Source organism: Bison bison, unplaced genomic scaffold (assembly GCF_000754665.1).
Source record: "Bison bison bison isolate TAMUID 2011002044 unplaced genomic scaffold, Bison_UMD1.0 scf7180017864363, whole genome shotgun sequence".
In the NCBI taxonomy this organism is placed as follows: Eukaryota; Metazoa; Chordata; class Mammalia; order Artiodactyla; family Bovidae; genus Bison; species Bison bison.
Window position 1 is genome coordinate 3542251 of NW_011494935.1, and position 20804 is coordinate 3563054.

The 20804-nt window shown below is 47.7% G+C and overlaps 1 protein-coding gene across 1 annotated transcript; it reads left to right on the top strand.

Moving 5' to 3' along the window:
* Window positions 1-13168: 13168 nt before the first annotated feature.
* FABP6 (fatty acid binding protein 6, ileal) lies at window positions 13169-20459 on the top strand. Its single transcript, XM_010855313.1, has 4 exons — window positions 13169-13636; window positions 14802-14977; window positions 16708-16797; window positions 19450-20459. The coding sequence occupies exons 1-4, from the start codon at window positions 13429-13431 to the stop codon at window positions 19501-19503; spliced, it is 528 nt and encodes a 175-aa protein (XP_010853615.1). The 5' UTR covers window positions 13169-13428; the 3' UTR covers window positions 19504-20459.
* The last annotated feature ends 345 nt before the right edge of the window (window positions 20460-20804 follow it).

The window sequence follows — 20804 nt, forward strand, 5'->3', positions numbered from 1 at the left end:
TGCAAGGAGATCCAACCAGTCCATTCTGAAGGAGATCAGCCCTGGGATTTCTTTCGAAGGAATGATGCTGAAGCTGAAACTCCAGTACTTTGGCCACCTCATGGGAAGAGTTGACTCATTGGAAAAGACTCTGAAGCTGGGAGGGATTGGGAGCAGGAGGAGAAGGGGACGCCAGAGGATGAGATGGCTGGATGGCATCACTGACTCGATGGATGTGAGTCTGGGTGAACTCTGGGAGTTGGTGATGGACAGGGAGGCCTGGCGTGCTTCGATTCATGGGGTCCCAAAGAGTCAGAGACGACTGAGTGACTGATCTGATCTGATCTGATATGATACCCCATGATACACACTTACACACAAAGGAAGTATATATCCTTCTACATACACAGATACAGGGGCACTACACATACTTTCTCAGGACATGCATGCAGTGTCATTGTAGAGTACCGCAGATACAAATGCTCCTGGGCAATGTGCATTTTTGTACAGAGAACACAGACACACACACTGGCCACATTAGTGTCAACATGAATTTAGCTATTCCTGCCCATGTCTGAATAGCAACAACAAACAGAGCTCTGAGGGGCTCCCTGGCTGCAGTGAGAAGCCACTGGCAGAGGCCAGCAGCACCTCACGTGGGACTGACAGAAAGTTCTGGAAATAGGAAGAGGGACTTGCAGACCAGAACATGGCTCAGGAGGTGGGAAGTCAATTCCAGTGACCTAGACATGCATGGCAGCCTCATGGTCATGGAGGCTGAACTCAACACAGCACCAAGGAAGGCTGTGAGAAACTTGTTTCTACCCTCAAAGGGGAAAGAAAACCTCCCCCATAGCTGCCCAGCACCTTCTTCCACACTAACACAAAAACCTGTGCTGTGAGGAAGCCCAAGCTAGCTTGCCCTCCAAGGGCCTCTTTTGGCTTTCTCTGTGGGCAAACAGTTGACACTGCATGAAAGAGGATTTTCACCATTTATGGCCATGGGCATTCCAGTTAAAGATGAATACATGCAAAGGCATTGTGGTGCAAAACAGCATCGTGAGTGTGTGGGGTTCCAGTGACCATGGGTTTGCAGCAAAGTCAGGGCACAGCAGAAAATGAGGCTGGGGAGGGGGCAAGGGCCACATCAGGCCCCTGGGTTTATCTCTAAACTCCGCAATCCCGTTCAATCACCCTGACTCCCAGCACCAAGCAACTCTGCACTTAGGCCTCACCCTCCATTCACTGGTCTTCTCATGCCAAACTCCTACATCAAACTGATAAACCAGATGTTTTGGGAGATAAGGTAGTAATAAGCAAATTTCCTTTCTGGCTTTCTAATGAGGTTATTTGGACTTTATTCTCTCAATCCCCCTTCTTTTGTATCTTCCTATAACCCAGACGATCTACCAAGGATATTTTTGTTAAATTAGTTTTTATTTATCATCTGATAATGTAAACTCATCTTTCAGAAATTTCATATTTCTAAAGTTTAATAAAACACAAGTTCTAAAATAAAATGTATGATACAATCCTATTTTGGGTAAAATGTTGGCATGTATATTTATGTGCATATCATAATAACGTCTGGATGGGTACATACACCAACTGGCAAACAACTGTCATATCTGAGTTATGGGATTACAAATGATCTTTCTAGTTTTTAAGCTTTTCTGCATTTTTCGAAATTTTATGCAAAAACCATAACTTACTTTTAACATCAGGAGAAAATGAAGTCAAACTAAAAAAAGATTTTAGGGACTTCCCTGGTGGTCCAGTGGCTAAGACTCTGTGCTTCCCCTCATTCCCCCTAGTGCAGTGGGCCCGGGTTCGATCCTTGGTCAGGGAACTAAATCCCACACGCCACAACTAAGAGTTTGCTGCTGCTAAGTCGCTTCAGTCATGTCCAACTCTGTGTGACCCCATAGACGGCAGCCCACCAGGCTCCCCGTCCCTGGGATTCTCCAGGCAAGAACACTGGAGTGGGTTGCCATTCCCTTCTCCAAGGCATGAAAGTGAAAAGTGAAAGTGAAGTCACTCAGTCGTGTCCGACTCTTAGCGACCCCATGGACTGCAGCCTACCAGGCTCCTCCATCCATGGGTTTTTCCAGGCACAGTACTGGAGTGGGGTGCCATTGCCTTCTCCAACTAAGAGTTTAGATGCTGCAATTGAAGATCCCATGTGCCACAACTAAAAGATCTCACATGCCAAAACAAAGACTGAGCATCTATGTGCCTCAACTAAGACCCCACTTAGCCAAATAAATAAATAAAAATAATATATGTTTTTAAGGAGTTTATCTACTTTTTAGCCAAATGCATAAAGCTGGTTCTTAGAAAGGAAGAATAAAGAGAGAATTTCAGGGAGAAATGGGGAAAGGAAACATGAAATCAACTTGTGGATGATAGACTTTTCCAGGTGTCCTTACAGCCCTGACCTAATCCTTATTGCCAGAGTCTTGAAGCCATGCTCTGAACCAAGGCCAGACAAATAGGTAAAGAAGGTCATAGACACAGCTGCCACCTCAAGGATCGTCTGATGCCACTGAGGTGGCAACCTGAGTCACATGTGCAGGAAATGCATGCCTGGCAGTAAATGAGAGGTGAGCTAGAGAGCTAAGTCAGCTGGGGGTGAAGAGACATGGGTTCTGTTCCCAGCTCTGGCACCCAGCAACCTTGGGCAAGTTGCCTCACCTCTGTGAACCTCAGTGTCTTATCTGTCAGAGGTATAATGACGATAACTGGGATACTGTGATGATCAGATGAGATAACCTATCTGTGACAGCTTTGTGAACTCTGACGGGTGCCATAGGTCACCTGTCAATCTGCAACAGGGCCTCTAATGTAAAGGAATCCATCCCTATGATGAAAATTCAGACTCAAGCTGTAGGCCATGTGGGGCAGGGTCACCTTTGGATGGGGCTTCCCTAGTGGCTCAGCAGTAAAGAACCTGCCAGCCAGTGTAGGAGACATGGGTTTGGTCCCTGGGTCAGGATGATCCCCCAGAGGAGGAAATGGCAACCCACTCCAGTATTCTTGCTTGGGAAATCCCATGGACAGAGGAGCCTGGTGAGCTGTAGTCCACCAGGTCACAAAGAGTCAGACATGATATACGGACTGAGCATGAGAACCACCTTTAGATGGTCTTTAAAAATCCTACCACACAGACTGCAGCCTGCTCAGCTCTGACATTACATACAGAACATAAACTCAGGAAGGGCATTCATGTCTTCACTCAAAGACCCACACAGCTGGATCCCCACTGTAGAGCAGTACAACCCAAGGAGAAAAAAATAGAAGTGGCCACTTCCTGGCCTTCTCTGAGTGTTCAATCCTTTCCATAATTTAACTGCCTGCTCTGGGTAATTACTTTTCTCCTGCTTATGAGCTTAGAGCAATAGTAGTTCCCGATTACTAGAGACTTAATAAGGCTAAATTATAATGAGCGTCCCGTGGAATTACATACCGCATTAGCACCAAATGAGTTCATTAGAAATTCATTAGGAGTGATTCCTATGGCTGCCACAGGTATTAATCATGGTTAGCCAGCGGCAGGAGAGGGGGCAATGAATAACTGCACAGGAACTGTATGAAGACCTTTCGGCACCTGACTTTGGCCTGAAGCAATATTTTTCAAGGGTCACAGGCTGCTTTGGTTCTAAGTTTGGAGGGCAGGTTGTTTGGATGTTGTTGGGTCTATCCTCCTTGCTTCCTCCTCCTTGCTGGCTATGGCCCCAGCAAGGGTCAGACCGGGAGACATGGCGGGGTGGCTCTGAGCTGCTGAGAAATTATGAAGAGGATTCAGGGTTCTTGCCTGCCCAGCATGCACTCCCCCTTCCTCTGTATGAGGCCTTACCTGTTCCCTGAAGGGCTGCCTCGGCCCCTGCTGCACGTGGGTCTTCATGGGACTGTCAGTCAAGACCTTCCACCCACCCCCAGGAGTTGAATACAACCTAGTTAGGCCAACAGAACTTTGTCTCCTGGTTTTTTTTTTTTAAGCGAGCTTGCTCGGTTGCTCAGTCGTGTCTGACTTTTTGTGACCCCATGGATTGTGGCCTGCCAGGCTCCTCTGTCCATGGGATTTTTCAGGCAAGAATACTAGAGTGGGTTGCCATTTTCTCCTTGAGGGAATCTTCCCAACTCAGGGATCAAACCTGAGTTTGCTGTGTCTCTTGCATTAGCAGGCAGATTCCTTAGCACTAAACCACCTGGGAAGTAATAATTTATTACTGGTTCAGTAATAAATTATTTATAGTATTATGTGCAATTTAAAGACAAAAATACACACAAATACAAACCTATGCATGTCAAGTCGGTTCAGTCGTGTCCATCTCTTTGTGACCCTATGGACTGTAGCCCACCAGACTCCTCAGTCCATGGGATTCTCCAGGCAAGGATACCTGCCTATAGTGGATTGCCATCCCCTTCTCCAGGGATGGGATATCTTTCCAACCCAGGGGTTGAACCCACGACTTTTACGTTTCCTGCATTGGCAGGCGGATTCTTTAGCACTAGCACCACCCAGCACAAAACTACCACTGTAACAAAAGGTCATGGTATTTTTAACAGCTATGCATTTCTGTGTATGATTCCACTTGACTCAAGAGGCTCCTAGGTCATTTGCTATAAATGGAATTTCCAATTAAGACTTGGAAATCATAACATAAATAACACTATAGCACCTTGAGACTTTGCCTGCTTTAATGATACTGGCTGAATTGACTGGCTGTTTTAAAAGCTATTTTTAATCTTTTTCTATTTTCAGGAGAATTTTTACATTCTCTTATATTAATAGTATTCATTAATATGATTCAGTATCATTTAAGGAAAAGAGGCTCACAAGGTGAAAAGTCAAAATGACCACTAAAAAATAGTCCTTTAAATTAGGTAGCATCTATTAAGTATTTGCTAGGTCTTATGTGCCTTCCTTGGAGAAGGAAATGGCAACCCACTCCAGTGTTCTTGCCTTGAGAATCCCAGGGACGGGGGAGCCTGGTAGGCTGCCGTCTATGGGGTCGCACAGAGTTGGACACGACTGAAGCGACTCAGCAGTAGCAGCAGCAGCATCTGCCTTCCTACATACCTTCATGTGTTGGGTTATCCAGTTCTCCCCATGTCTCTAGGAGTCAGGTTTAACTGTTAGCCCCATTCTGCCCACAAGGAGTCCCAAACACAAAGGTTAAGTGACCTGTCGATATAGCCAGTAATTGGTTGAGCTGGGAATTTGAGTCTCCAGTGGAGGACTATAAGAAGGGATGGTGGGGGACTTCTCTGGTGGCTCAGTGGCTAAGAATCCATGCTCCCAATGCAGGGGGCCTGGGTTCAATCTTTGGTCAGGGAGTGAAGTGAAAATGTCAGTCGCTCAGTCATGTCTGACTCTTTGTGACCCCATGGACTGTAGCCCACCAGGCTCCTCTGTCCATAAAGAATTCCCAGGCAAGAAATACTGGAGTGCGTTGCCATTTCCTTCTCCAGGGGATCTTCCCAGCTCTGGGATCAAACCTGCATCTCCTGCTTGGCAGGTGGATTCTTAATCACTGAACCACCAGGAAATCCCCCAGTATATTCATATGGTGGATTAATTTAAGGTCATTAAAGTGATAGCAGGGGATAGGGCTGGCAGGCAGGCAGTGGGAGTGATGTAGAAGACTTGATAAGGGTAGTTGGCATAGATAATGGAGTTGGGAACCACCACTGATGAGGGTAATACCACTGAGCTGTTCAAAACTTGGCTGAGAGCTGACCATGAATTTGTAGTGGTGATGTGCTCCTCCCCCACTTTCAGTTGTGTGTTTTCTTCTGGTTGTAGTCAGCAGTCTAGTGAGGGGAGTGGAAAGACTATTTTTTTTTTTGTCCAAAGATGGGACCTGGGAAGCCAGGGTGGCCAAAGGACATTGAGAGTCCTAGCAAAAGAAGTAAAGCATCTAGGATTTCCCTGGTGGTCCAGTGGCTAAGAGTCTGCCTTGCAGTGCAGGGATGCAGGTTCAACCCCCAGTCCAGTAACTAAGACCTCACACACCGTGGAGAAACTAAGTCTACGAGAGGCAGCTACTGAGCCTGCACGCTGCAACTAGAAAGTCCGTGTGCTGCAGCGAAAGATCCCACGTGAAACAACGAACATCCCATGTGCCACAACACAGACCCAGTGCAACCAAATAAACAAATGTGAAGCACCCACGGGCTGGATAGGAAGGGAAATGAGGCCAAGAGTAGGAGATGAACCTGGGGAAAGGGAATGAGCCATGAGGCTAGGAGATTCATTCAATGGGGTGGGGACTGTTTTCTCTTCTGCTGTGTATCTTCCTTCCCTAACACAGCCAGGTTTGTTAGGGAAATACAGTAAATGTATTTTGAATGAATGAATGCATGGATTGTAACTCTGATGTTAGAGCCAGACACTGGCATTCTGCTTTTCATCAGAGAGCCATAGTGGTGGCAGATATCACTTCAGGTCAGAAAAAAAATGAGTTCACACCCAATCTTGATCAACAACAAGCTGTGTGACCCTAAACAAGCCACCTAACCTTTCTGAGCCTAGGCTTTCTTTTCTGTAAATAGGGATAAGGACAGATTTCTCAGAAGTTTGTTGCAGGGATTAAATGAGATGCCATGTGTCGAGTCCTTAGCACTGTGTCTGGCATTTAGGGATCACCTGCTAAGTACCATAGGAGGAATCATGGTCTCCAAGAGCCTGCCTGGTTCTGGAGGCTGCATCCAAATTCAACTGCTGCATTTAGTTAGAGGTCACGACTGCAAGACCTGAAGTAAAACTGCTTTCTCAGTCAACTGACATTTCTGAGCCTGTTTCCTTATTTATACAGTGGGGATAATATCAAGACCTACCCAATAGACTGGTTGGGAAAATTTGAGTAATAATTTATGTAAAGCATTTAGCATGCTGTGGGTGCACAACAGATGCTGGCTGCTAGGATTCCCCATTATTGGAGATGAGGAGGAGTTGGCTTTGTTGAGGGCCTAAGAATAGGAGTTTTGACCTGTCAGTCTGAGATGGCACAAGACATGAAGTGGAACTGTTAGGTGGGCAGCAAAGGACATGGGTTATAAAACTGGTCACAGAACTAAAATCCCACATGCTGTGGGCAACTAGAGATCCCACATGCCTCAACTACTGAGCCTGCACATTCTAGAGCCTTTGCACCACAAGAGAAATCCATGCATTGCACAAAGACCCAGCACAGCCAAAATTAAAACAACAGTAAGAAACCAGCTAAAAATTCAGCATTAAAAATAATAATAAGCCCATGGACGGGATGAGATTACCAAGGAAATAAGTGCTTAGAGAAAAGGCAAGAATGAGGACTGAACTCGGGGGCACTGGATGCTTAGCGATGATGGACATAATTGTCACTGCAAAGCTGGTGACCAGACACAGTGATGCTGAGGCTGCATAGCCAGCCTGCCCCAGCAACATTAATTTAACACGCTCTTATATACTGTGCCAGGCTCTGAAAAAGTTGCTTTATGAAAATTAACTCATTTAATACTCATAGCAACCCTTTAAGTTAGAAGCAATTATTATCTCCATTTTGCAGATGAGAGAACTGAGACACAGGAAGATAGCTAATTTAACCAAGTACACTCTGCCAGCAAGTAGCAGAGCTGGGATTTAAACCTAGGGAGCCTGACCTCAGAGCCTCTATCTCCTCTAATTTTAAATTTCTAGGTTCTATTTGTGGATAAACCAAGTGTCAACTGGATTTTCCAAGAGAATGCTTAATTTCTTATTCTCTGACCATTGAGAGCAAAGCTAGGAGAACTGTCGTGGATAAAATTGCCATCAGAGGTCCCACTCAGCCTGGGTACTCCAGGAGTAACCCTAGTTAGCATTTCAGATTCTTGGTTGAGGAAAGAAGAGGAAGGGGATGGGTGGCTGATCAAGGAATCTATAACTCTGATGGATCACTCACTTCATACATGGCCCTGGAAAGTCCTGGGGTGAGGAGGTTAGGGGGAGGTCAAGGGTTCATGTTCCAACTGTGGACTCAAGCACCTGCATTTGCTACTTTCTTCACTAGTTATTCTCAGAAATAATGGTGGCTGATTTGACGCAGGAGCCAGAGTCCAGGTGGGAAGTTGGGGTGGCCCAGGGGGGATTAACCTTGGGGCCATTCTTTATCTCCATGGGGAATAACTGCTCTAGGGGTTCAATTGCCCCCATAAAACCTCACTGTTACACGGAAGCAGTTTGAGTTCATTTACTCCTCTTGGAAGGTTCTCAATGAGTGTCTGAACAAATAGGTGAACCTCAGTTGAAGAGGGAGAGAGAGAGAGAGTGGGTGGGTGGAAGGCTGGAGGGTGGGTGGAAGGCACAGGGATTCCAGTTAAGAGGAACACAGCTGAGTCAGGTGTCCTGGTGCCAAGCCTGTCCCTTCCCACACCCCTGCCCCTCCCATCCTGTCTGTGCTGCTGGCTTTGGATGAGCTACTGAGGAGAAAAGGGTTCTGACCATTCACAAGGAAGTCCATGTGAGAGAGTGAAGTCGAGGTCTGGTGAATCCATCTGGTCCATCTGCCAGCCGCTGCCCACGAACCCTGGCCTGGAGCTTCTCGGGGTAATACAGCATGACTACCGGGGATTCCAGGGCCCCACCAGGCTGACCAAATCAGAACTCCTGTGGGGCAGGGCCCATAGGTTTCCATTTTTCACAAGCCCTCCTCTCCTGCACCCTTAGCAGTGTATGATTAAGACCACACTTGGAAAACAGTCTCACAGCCTATTCCAGACTGCTCTGAACCAATAAAACAAAATCAGAGGTGTCCCAGTGCTTACTAGGTACACAGCCATAAACAAGTAGGAAATGCAGCCTCTTTCCTTAAAGGGATTATAATCTGATTGGGAGATAAAAGACACATTTTGTGAAGAGTTAAACTAATGCTACAATAAATAGCGGGCATCCCTTGTGGCTCAGTGGTAAAGAATCTGCCTGCAGTGCAGGAGACTTGGGTTCGATCCCTGAGTTGGGAAGATCCCCCGGAGAAGGGAATGGCAACCCACTCCAGAGCCTGGTGGGCTATGGTCCATGGGGTTGCAAAGAGTCAGACATGACTGAGCCTCTAAGCACACACACACACACACACACACACTCAGAGAAATAATAGTACCATTCAATGAACACCTACAAAATGCTAGATCCTGTGCTAAGCCCTTTATTTATATACTCTCATTTAATCCTATTTAGTCTCTGGAAGACAGGTCTGATTCTGTTTTATTTATTTGGCTGCACTGGGTCTTAGTTGCAGCACCCGGGATCTTTGTGGCCACGTGTAGGATTTTAGTTGCAGCACGCAGGATCTAATTCCCTGACGAGGGATCGAACCCAAGTCCCCTGCATTCAAAGCTCAGAGTCTTAACCACTGGATCACCAGGGAAGTCCCAGAAAACGGGTATTTTTATGCCAGCTTGTCAGGATGCCCGAGTGGTCTAAGGCGCCAGACTCAAGCTTTGGCTTCCCACTTACTAATGGTTTATTTGCCAATTTTCCTCACACCAGCCTTCCCTGACCCTTAAGAGGTGACAAGAGTGATGCCTCTGTTTTTCAAAATACTCCGATGTAACAGCCTTTATCTCATTTATCACACCACGTGGCAACTGCCTGTTTACTAGGCTGGGTCTCTCACAAGACTTGAGGACAGGTACTTGGTAGTTCCAGGGTCTAGTGCACAGTAGGTACTCAGATAGTGTTTTCTGAATGAATAAAGACTCTGTCTGAAGTCTCGGTTAATATTGTGACTCTAAAGCCCAGGTTTCCCCATGAGCCATTACAAGCAGCTGGTACACACCAGGCAGATTCCTGTAACTGATTTATCTATAGGTTGGAGTAATAGAAGAAGGCTCCCTGGGGAAGGTGGAGTTGGGAGGACAATTCAAATTTGGAAAGACAGGTGAAAGGTGAGCAGTCATTTCAGGTGGGCCAAGGCACAAAGGTAAAAGGGCATACTTCCTAGAGACCCCAGGGGATTTGAGGAGACTATATCCCATCCCCTAAACCTCTCTAGCTTAACCATCTTACATCTAACCTACATCCCAAATACTACTGTGGAATTACTTTCCTCCAAGCTTTCCTGGGAGATGGCAAATGCTCTTATTGGCTTCCTACGCCTGCTGCTGCTAAGTCACTTCAGTCGTGTCCGACTCTGTGCTACTCTATAGATGGTAGCCCACCAGGCTCTGCCATCCCTGGGATTCTCCAGGCAAGAACACTGGAGTGGGTTGCCATTTCCTTCTCCAATGCATGAAAGTGAAAAGTGACTAGACCAGTGGATTTCTCCGTTTGGAAAGTCCCTTTAAATAGTGAATGGGGTAGTTTCAGTTTCCATGAAGAAATAAGATCCATTAATGTCTATGATATACTGCTAGGTGGGGGAAAAGGCAAGGGAAAACAGTGTCTTTAGATATCAGCAACTGAGCAATCAGGGCTAACCCAATTCAGTCCCAATGTGGCAACACATATTAAGAGTTGTAAGAATGTTCCAGATCCCATAACTTTGTAATCCTTTAATGCAAGAAAATACATGTAAACAAGCTCACTGTGGCCTCACATTTAAAGGGGTAACCTGGGCACCCCCTAAAATTCCAACAGCAAACATTATGCAGCCGTTTCTAACAATAAACATGGCAGCTCTGTGACCTCCCTGGCGGTTCAGCAGCTAAGACTCTATGCCCAGGTTTGATCTCTGCTCAGTGAACCATATCCCTCACGCCACCACTAAAGATTCTGAATGCTGCAACCAAGACCCAGCACAGCCAAACCTATATCGATATATAAATGGCAGTTTTACAGAAACAAGGGACTGTATTTACAAACCAATACTGAGCAAAGAAAAAGAGAACGGAATATTGCATTTACATGGTGACTATGGCTATTATATATCTGTTATAATTACAGTCAGTGAGAAAGAAAGCAAGGATGAGAGAGGAGAGAGAGGAGCCAAAGAGATAAGAGAAAGAAAAAGTAATGGGATTATGGAAGGTTTTTGGAAATGTCTTTAAATGATGCTGAAAATTGTCTTGGTAGTAAATACGAACTACACACAGGGACTCTGTGACTCTGAGTGGGATACTTAACTTCTCTGAACCTTGGTTTCCTGGTTTCCTCCTTGAAAAAATGGGGACAGTAATGGTATTTACTTCATAGAGTTGTTTGGAAGATTAAATGAGAGAATCCATGTAGAACACTCAGCATCACGCCCAATGGATGGTAAACACTCAGTAGGTGTTAGCTATTACTGTCATTGTTATGTCGCCAATGCATCTCCTGGGTCCTGCATTGGCAGTTGGATTCTTTACCATTGAGCCACCTGGGAAGCCCTATAATAGCCACAGGCACCATGTAAATGCAATATTCCATTCTCTTTTTCTTTGCTCAGCACTGCTTTGTAAACACAGCCCCATGTTTCTATAAAGCTGCCATTAAATACATATACACCTGGCTGTGCCAGGTCTTGGTTGCAGCGTTCAATATCCTTCGTTGCGGCATTTGGGGATAAGGGGAAATGGATCAATGAAGGGAAATCCTCATATGCTCTAAATAGGAGTGTAAACTGTTCTAGTATAGATACAGTTTTTAACTTACATCTAAGTTTATATATAATTTTAGGTACAAAATCCCTTTGTTCTAGGAATTGCATGTCTAGGAATTCATCTTTAGCAAATAATCTTAGTAAAATAAGCCGACATGTACACCAAGGGGAGTGAATGAGAATTTTGTCTCAGAGTTATTTATAACAGAAAAAGATTGGGAACAACCTAAAGGCCCAGCAATAGTTATATAAATTGTGAAATATACATACCATAGAATGTGGTATACCTTTATGTAATGATTCACACATGTACTTACATCATTACATAAAGAATACATGACAGAACAATATAATCTTATTTGCAGAAGAAAGTATAGGTATTCACTTAAAAGTCTGAGAGGACAGATACCAACTGTTATCAAGGACATCTCTGCCAGAACTGTCACTTGCTCTGAATTATGAAATTTTAATATATATAATTTAGCATCAGAAAATCCAAGATAGGGTGGAGGGGAGACACTATGGGTATGTGTTGATGTTGTTGTTGTTGTTGTTAAAATAAGACCCTTGGCTGGGGTAAGGAATTCTAAAATTGAAAATTGTAGATTTGCAGAATGTGGCAAAACTGGTTTCATCAGTTCAGAAACCACTCAGTCCCAGGTCTGAGGTTAGCAACTGTGGTGAATTCTGCTTTGCATATAGATGATGGGGATTCTAAGGGACTTTAAAAAAGGAGACAGATGCAAAACTTTCCTTAATAATAATAAACATGAAAGCCTTTGTAAGTGCTTCATACTTTGCATGGCCAATCTATTTGATCCAGAGAGCAGTCCCACGAGACAGGCAGGGCAGGAGTTATCACAAGGGGATGGAGTCCTTGAGTGTGAAGTGGTGTCAGAGTCAGAATTGAGACAAGGGGACTTCCCTGGTGGTCCAGTGGTTAAGTATCTGCCTTCCAATGCAGGGGACACGGGTTTGATCCCTGGTTGGGGAACTAAGATCCTGCATGCTGTGGGGCAACTAAACCTGTGTGCCACAACTAGAGAAGCCGTGCCTTACAATGGAGATCCAGCACAACCACAGAAGAACAGGGACAGGAAGTTGGGGCCGGACGCCTGGCCCTCCCAGTTGCTTAGCTGGAACAGACTGAAATTTGCCACACTCCCAGCCCATGCCTGGCACATAGCTGGTCTCTAGGGCAACTGGCACTGCCTCCTCCAATTGGCTCCCTGGCTCATGGGCTACACTCCATGGGTGCAGATGATCACACCATCTATACCTATCTCATGCCTGCGCTTCTGCAAGTGTTCTTTGCTACAGACAAACTCATTGTTTCCTTTCTTGGTGGCCGTACCCACCTTCATCACATTGATCTCAACTTAAAATGTTATCTGCCTCTTCCAAACTTACCACTTCTCTAAACATCCAAATTCTTTGAAGACCTGTATTAAATGCCACTTGCTATGCAAAGCTGCACCAGCCAGCGGGACCCCACTGCTTCTTCCCCAGATCTGGGCGTCCCAGAAGACACCCCATCCTGTGTGCACGAGGATTCTCTGCAGGTGTGTTCTGTCACTGGACCAGACTGGAAGCTCTCTGGGGAAGTGGGTATGTCTCACTGTTTCCTCAGTGCTGGCCCCACACTGAGGTACCTGACACACTCCGGTCAGTGAATGCAGGGGTGACTGAGTAAAGGAGGGATGCTGGGAGCATGGATGGAGGACATGGATGGCTGGATGGAGGAGGGCTGGGCAGAGATGGATGATCACTCAAACCCTGCAGCAGAGCCATCCCTAGCCTTGCCAGTGGCAATGGGATTCCAGCCAGCAAGTCCCCAGGGTGAATAACCTCGGGGTTTTTGCTCCTCCACGTCCTGCCCACATCATAAAATTGCAAGTGCTTCCTCTTCATGGGTGGGAAGGAGAAGTGGGGTGACTTTGGGGCTGAGCCTCAGCATCCAGGAGGGTTTATAAGCGGAGGCACCAGGCCCCTCAGCACCACAGCTCTTCCTTCTCATCCTTTGCTCCAGAGGCTCCAGCTCTTCGGCAGCATGGCCTTCACTGGCAAGTACGAGACTGAGAGTGAGAAGAACTACGATGAGTTCATGAAGCGCCTGGGTGAGTGAGCTCCTGAGAGCACCTTCCTGGGGTTGGGCGTCACAGCCAGCTCTGCACAGGGAACCCAAAATCCATGAGGCTCAGAGAAGGTGAGTGACTAGTGCAAGGTCACAAAGCTAGTAATGGGTGAGATGGAGAGTTGATTGGTTTATTCACTCAAACATTTATTGAATGCTTGCTATATGCATGGGCCAACCTAATGTTACTGATGGGGCATTTCAGCAAGAACTGCCCACGGTCATGCATCAGTGCCAGAGGTCATGAGACCCCCCAGGAGCCCAGGATGAGATGAGTGATCTCACCACATGCTGCCTGGGGAGAGGTGACAAAGGGGTGGGAACACAGAGACCAGGGTTGACAAGCTACTCGTTCACTCCATCATTCAGCAAACAATGGCCTCTTACAGTGCTAGGCACCATGGGTGGAGATCAAACACCCCACTCTTCTGACTGCTCGATTCGTAACACTGGTTGAGAGGAACCAAAGAGACAGTGGACTTGACAATCCTGCAGAAATCTTGGTGTGTCAGCCAAGTGTGAGGCAGTGCAGCTGTCTAGATTCAGAGGACAGCCGCAGGGGACCTGGGCCCTACCTGGGTCCAGGTAGGAAAGGGGCCCCAAGAGCAGGGGCTGGGGCCATGGGGAGGAAAGAGCCCTTCTGAGTCAAGTACTGGGACTGGCCCTGAAGGAACAGTGACCTGGCTTCACCTACAACAGTCTAGTTGCAGGAATCCGTATCTGTAAAACAAGAGCATTAGAAGACAGTCTTGCAGGTCTCATTCATTTTAGGACTTTGTGAGCGTGGGAAATTTCTAGCATACTACTTTTTACTATACTAGTTTCTAGTAGTACAGTAGTAAATTTCTAGTATAATTAAGAAGAGCAGCTATTATTGTCAACTCCATGCCGGCAGTTTTACCAGACACAATCACCGTCATTTAACCCCTGCAACAGTCCTGCGAAATGGGCCTTATTATCCCGTTTGCGGAGGAAAACTCTGAGCCTTGGAGAGATAGTAACTTGCCCAGACCACATGGCTCATGACAGAACTGGGGCTTGTGCTCTTGACTGTCACGCTAACCTGCCATGGGGGAAGCAAGCTCGTGCCCAAAGCCACAGGTTGTAGGCAGCTCTTACACGGCCACTCTGCTTGTCCCCGGGCCCAGGGCTCTCCAGCGACAGGATTGAAAAGGGCCGCAACTTCAAGGTCATCTCAGAGATACAGCAGGACGGGCAGAACTTCACCTGGTCCCAGCACTACCCTGGGGGCCACTCCATTTCCAACAGTTTCACCATTGGCAAGGAAACTGAGATGGAGACCGTGGGAAACAAGAAGTTCAAGGTGAGAGCCTGCTGGCTACCCCGCCCTCCTTCCCCAGGCCTCTGGCTGACTTCTTGGTCCCCACCATGTCCCCTGGGGCTGCTCCCTAAGCTGAGGCTTCTTCTTGAGTCTGTGTGTGAGTGCTAAGTCGCTTCAGTCGCATCCAACTCTTTTGTGACCCTCTGGACTGTAGACTGCCAGGCTCCTCTGTCCATGGGGTTCTCCAGGCAAGAACACTGGAGTGGGTTGCAATGCCCTCCTCCAGGGGATCTTCCTGACCAAGGGATCAAATCCAGGTCTCCTGTGTCTCCTACATTGGCAGGTGGGTTCTTTACCACTAGCACCACTGGGGATGCCCTTCTTCTCAAGTCTAGTCTACAGCATTAAGAGCTTGAGTTACTTGGCAACTTAGCCATTCTTGGTTTTTAATGATACGTCAATAATGGACACAATAATGATGATAAAAATTGTTCCCATCTGCCGAATCCTTCACACATATATCCCCAACACTAGCTGGATCTGTCCCGTATCTTAATGCAGGTAAGCCCGTGAGGTTGCTATAACTACTGCCCCACTTTACAGATGGGGGAGTTGGGCTGAGTCATGTGATTAAATAGTTGCCTAGATCCCACAGCGAGGCTGGGCCTGCACACCCAGGCAGTCTGGTTCCAGAGAGCATAACCACATTTTTATGCTGCCTGTAGTGTGACCTAGAGATTTGCCCAGGCCCTAGAACTAGACTCATCTGGGTTCGAAACTGCAATCATGGGTAGCAAAGAAGTGAAAGTTGGCTGTTTATCCCCTTCCTACCCACAATGGCCCCTCAGGTCTTCCACCCATCCCAGGTCCCCTCTGTAGCCCCCAACCCTGACCAAGAAAGTATTCTGCTCCTCAGATTGCCAGGGTGGGGATAAGCAGTCATAATATTGATATTCTGCCACTTGGGTATTTTAAAAATTTAACAACTTCTCACGGTATCTTTCCGTGTCAGCACATATTGAGTTGCCTTAGTCTTTTCTTAATGGTGGTATTGTGTCCAACAGTACGGAAATGCTAGTCACCATTCCCTCATTAATAGATATTTAGGCTATTGACTGGAGGATAACATAAGTTGAATATTTAGGTTGTTCACTGTTACAAACAATTCTGCAATCAACACTCTCGGATGACATCAGCATCACTTAATAACGATGATCATAACAGAGTCTGCAGCTAACAAGGAGTGCTTAGCAGGGAGCCAGGCACTGCTCTAAGCACTCTACATATATCATGATATCATGTGTGACTGCTCAGTCACGTCTGACTCTTCTAGGGAATCTTCCTGACCTCAGGATCAAAGCCTCCCCTTCTGAATTGGCAGGCAGATTCTTCGCTTCTTCACTGAACCACCTGGGAAGCCCACATATATGACAGTAAATCACTTAATCTTCACAGTAACCCCATGGAGTAGGTACCAGTACTACCCCCATTATTGAGATGAGAAAACCGAGGCACAGGAAGGTCCAGTGGCTTGCACAGATTATCTGTATCTTTGGATATATGCAATCACATGTCTTTGTTGTTGTTGTTTTCCGTTGCTCAGTTGTGCCCAACTCCTTGCGATCCCATGGACTGTAGCATCCCATGTCTATAGGACAAATTACTTCCTAGAGGGGGACTGCTGGGGCTGGAGGCAGGTCCATTCACCCCCGAGGGCTGGTCTGCATTTGTGGGGGCTCTGCAACTCAGGCTGCTTTTTGCTTCTCTTTCAGGTCACTGTGAAGATGGAGGGTGGGAAAGTGGTCGTGGACTCTGCCAACTACCACCACACCGTAGAGATTGTGGATGGCAAGCTGGTGGAGGTAAGTGTCCTGCTGGTTCCCACATAATATAGAGGATGTTCTTCTGCCCTGAGAGGCAGGCCTCTGGGAAGCTGGCTTCACAGGCATGGGCTCTGTGCTGATCGCTGGATGCACATGACTTCATCTGATCTTCACAATCATGCTGTTAGGTAAGGGTTTTTATCCCCATTTTGCAGGTGAGGAGACTGAGGCACGGGGTGACTAAGAGATTGGCCAGAAGGCACAGAGCTTTTTTGACAGAGCAGGAATTTGGTGTTAGGCGCCAGACTCCAGTGCCCGCACTCAGCCACCTCAGGGGCACAAGTCTGGACTTCCCAGAGTATAAATGAAGCAGGGAGTCCTGGTGGGCCCAAGCACAGCTGCCACTCCCCCACTTCCATGAGGGACTTCAGGCCCTGAATGCTCTATCTTCTGGTGTTGCAAGAGAAGCTGGAAACTGGCACTTCAAGTGAAATTTCCAGAGTAGCCAATATTGGCAACTAATTAAAAGATTTCTAAAAAAATGTTGGCGGGGCCAACTCACACACCTGTGGACTGACCCGTCCCACAGGCCGTTTCCTCCTCCAGGGGATCATCCTGACCCAGGGATTGAGCCCTCGTCTCCTGTGTCTCCTGCACTGGCAGGTGGGCTCTTAGTAAACACAGGTTGGAGGTGCTCCATCCCCCATTCAACTCTTTCCCCAGGGGCTCCACAGTTTCCTTAGGTGAAGGAAACGGATATGAGGTGACGAGAAAAAGGAAGATGCTTCTACATGTCGGTCATTTCCCCCTCGTGAGCCTATGTCTTGGGCTAGAGTACCCCCAGGGGAGGTCTGGGCTGTCCTCCCCAAGCCTCTCCAGGAGGACATGCTGAGGGAGGCAGGGTCTGCCACCCTCATTCCTCTCTATCTTGCAATCTCTTCCCCGTTTCCTTGTGTTCCTCACCCAAGTCCAGTCTAGAGAAAAGCAGCACATGGCTCCAGAGCCTCAATGCCCTCACATTACTCCCATTTTACAGAGAAGCCGTAGAGGCTCAGAGACATAGGCAACTTGCCCAAGGCCACACAGCTAGTCTGTGGGGGAGGCAGATGAAATTGGCTGATTTCTAAACTCTGCCTGCTCTTCCCAGGCCATGGGTCTTCTTTCCCTCCCTTCATTTTAGTTTAAAAAAAAAAAAACTATAGTGTTTTAAAATATGTCTGTGTACATATATGTATACCCACATATACATACACATATGTATATGGCATAGGCTTCTCCAATGGCTCAGCAGTAAAGAATCCTCCTGCCAATGGAGCAGATGAGGGTTTGATTCCCGAGTTGGGAAGATCCCCTGAGAAAAGGAAATGGCAATCCACTCCAGTATTCTTGCCTGGAGAATCCCATGGACAAAGGAGCCACGCGGGCTATAGTCCATGGAGTTGCAAAGAGTCAGACACGACTGAGCAACTAAGCACAGGCACGAGCGTTTTTTTCTGGATGGAAATTGACCTCCTGGACAATCTGATGAAAGCTAGAGGACACTGACTCCCAGAGGCAAGGCTCCCCAGCCTGGGAGAGGTGCAGGAAGAACCCAGGGCAGAGCCTGTGAGGGGTACAAGGAGAACCCAGGGCAGAATGAAGCACATTTGTGCCCGACAGGAGAACTCATCTTCCCAAAAGAAACAAATGTTTCCTAATTCCTGGGGGCACCTGACCATGGAGTCTGTACAGTGGGAGCAGTGCCCAGAGTTCATGGCCATCACACACACACACACGCACAAGAATGCACATACACATATGCACATGGACAGACTAGGTACCAGAGAGAAGTGGTCTTGGTTGCATATTTCCTCCCATCTTTGGAGACCCAGAATTATTCTGGACACCCTCCTCCTTCTTCACCCACAGGGATGCATTTTGTGAGCATCCCTCTTCCTGCCTCCGCCCACCACCAGCACCCCTTCTCTCATCACTTCTCCTCTAGGCAGAGCCCTGGCCTCCCCCTCCACTCCATCCTCCATCCACCCCATATGAAAATCACACATCACTGTACTGCTGCCCTTAGGCAAAACTGCTTCCACAAAATTCCATTTGCCACCCATCCCCTCCCACAAGAAAGCAGCTCTCCTCTGCTGGGCATCAGGACCAACTGATGCTATAAGCACATCCGATGACAGCGTGTCTTGGCCTTGAGCCCAGGGTGCTGCACACAGCGGGCCTCTCCTGAACAGCATCCTCTTTTCAGCCTCTTCCACAAAACCTTATACTTCCCAAGGGCAGAGACTGTATCTCCCCATCACTGAGCACAGGGGCCCCATAAATGCTAAATGGTGTAGAGGGTGAGTGTGGCCTTCCTCAGAGGGGTGATTGACTTCTCTAACATTTAGCTTTCTCATCTCTACAATGGGACAAGCTCAGTATTGGGGGGAATGTGACTGGCATGGGTGAAATGAAATGGGTGGACGAGTTGAAGTTTATCCCAAGGACAGCCACATCGTGCCAACATGTTAACACTTTGGCCACATAAAAGTAAACAGAGTGAGCCTTGCAGCAAACTGGGAACCAGAGGCCCAGAGAAACGGTGCCACATACCATCAGGGCTGGGACTAGAGGCCAGTCTACCTTCCCTAGGCCCCATGGTCACCTTGGGCTCCCTGCAGTGACTCCCTCTGTTCCCGCTGTTTCTTCCAGGTCTCCACCTTTGGAGGCGTGATCTACGAGCGCGTGAGCAAGAAAGTGGCCTGAGCTGGCCTGAGTTGGCCGGTAGGGCTCTGCGGGGGGCTGTAAAGCCATATCAATAAAACTGGTATAACAAGACTTTCTGCTCATTCCAGAAGCTCTCTTTGTTCTCTAGTGTCTTGGGGCAGTTCTGGCTGGTGGAGATGGGAAACCCCTGCAGATGGCTGTGCAGGCCACACCTTGGCCCTGAGGTCCCTGTGGGTCCCATGTCACCACAGAGACTTGGGGTGTGGACACGTATGGACGTAAGACCCCCGGCCCCAGAGAGAGGGCACAAGCGGTGCTCGAGAGGTGTCGTGGGCACATCTCTGTGGTCCCTGCCCCTACCTGCCATCCACACTCAGGGTGGAGAGATCACTCTTTCTCGAGACGCATGTCCCCTGGGAGGGTGACACACTGACTCTCAGATGGGCCACAAGAAAGTGCATCAGAAGCAGGGGCAGGACTCGCCGCTGCTGGGCGCCGAGGCTGCGCAGACACTGGGATGGACGCGGCAGCCAGGAGCGGTGCTTCAGCGTGGCTGCGGTCTCTGCTTATTCACTGCGGAGTCCTTCCTCTGGGCCTCAGCTTACCCACTGGTATGAGAGGGCCAGGAGGACCAATGAGGAACTGAGGAGAAATGGGAGTCTATGAGATGACAAAGGGGTTATGTGTGTACCAGGCAGGAACTGAAACGTCATGGATTGAACTAGCGGGCTTGGATGGGGGGCCAGGGAGAAACTTGGAGAGGCTGCAGTGGGATGGGAAAGGTGATCAGAAAGGTCACTCTGAGCCCCCGGTAGGTGCCTGGATCCCTGCATCAGGGAAGATGCCAAGGCCGCACCTGGCCTGAGCAAGTGTCCCTGCCTGATTGCGGTGTCTGTTCGGGGCATGGGAGAGGAGGAGGGGGGTCTGCTTGTCCCTTGGACAGATCATCCCTAACCTTGAATGGGATTTTTTCATTCTTCTTTCCTCGGTACCACCCTGAGTTCTTCTCTCTTTTGTTTTTTAATTGGCTATGCCACACTGCACACAGGATCTTTAGCTCTGGGGGTCAAACCTGTGCCCCCTGCAGTGGAAGTGTGGAGTCTTCATCAGTGGACTACCCACAAGTCAGAGTGAAAAGTGCTTCACCCTGACTTCTTTTTACCCATACTTTTCTCCATACAATTCATTTGTTTTTACTACAAAGGAAACTTTATATCACTTTCATACATGGAAAGCCATCATCATTTTCCATAAATAGATTAAAACTATTTTAAAAAGTCAAAGCTGAACAATATTGACTTTGAGCTGGATTCTGTTGTCAAAGCTGTGAGCCTTAGGCC

Bases quoted from the DNA above. Each gene is read 5' to 3' on its own strand.
- FABP6 (XM_010855313.1), top strand. From the start codon at position 13,429: ATGGGTGGGAAGGAGAAGTGGGGTGACTTTGGGGCTGAGCCTCAGCAT. The intron at 14,978-16,707 runs GTGAGAGCCTGC...CTTCTCTTTCAG, and splicing joins TGGGAAACAAGAAGTTCAAG to GTCACTGTGAAGATGGAGGG. The intron at 16,798-19,449 runs GTAAGTGTCCTG...TGTTTCTTCCAG, and splicing joins TGGATGGCAAGCTGGTGGAG to GTCTCCACCTTTGGAGGCGT.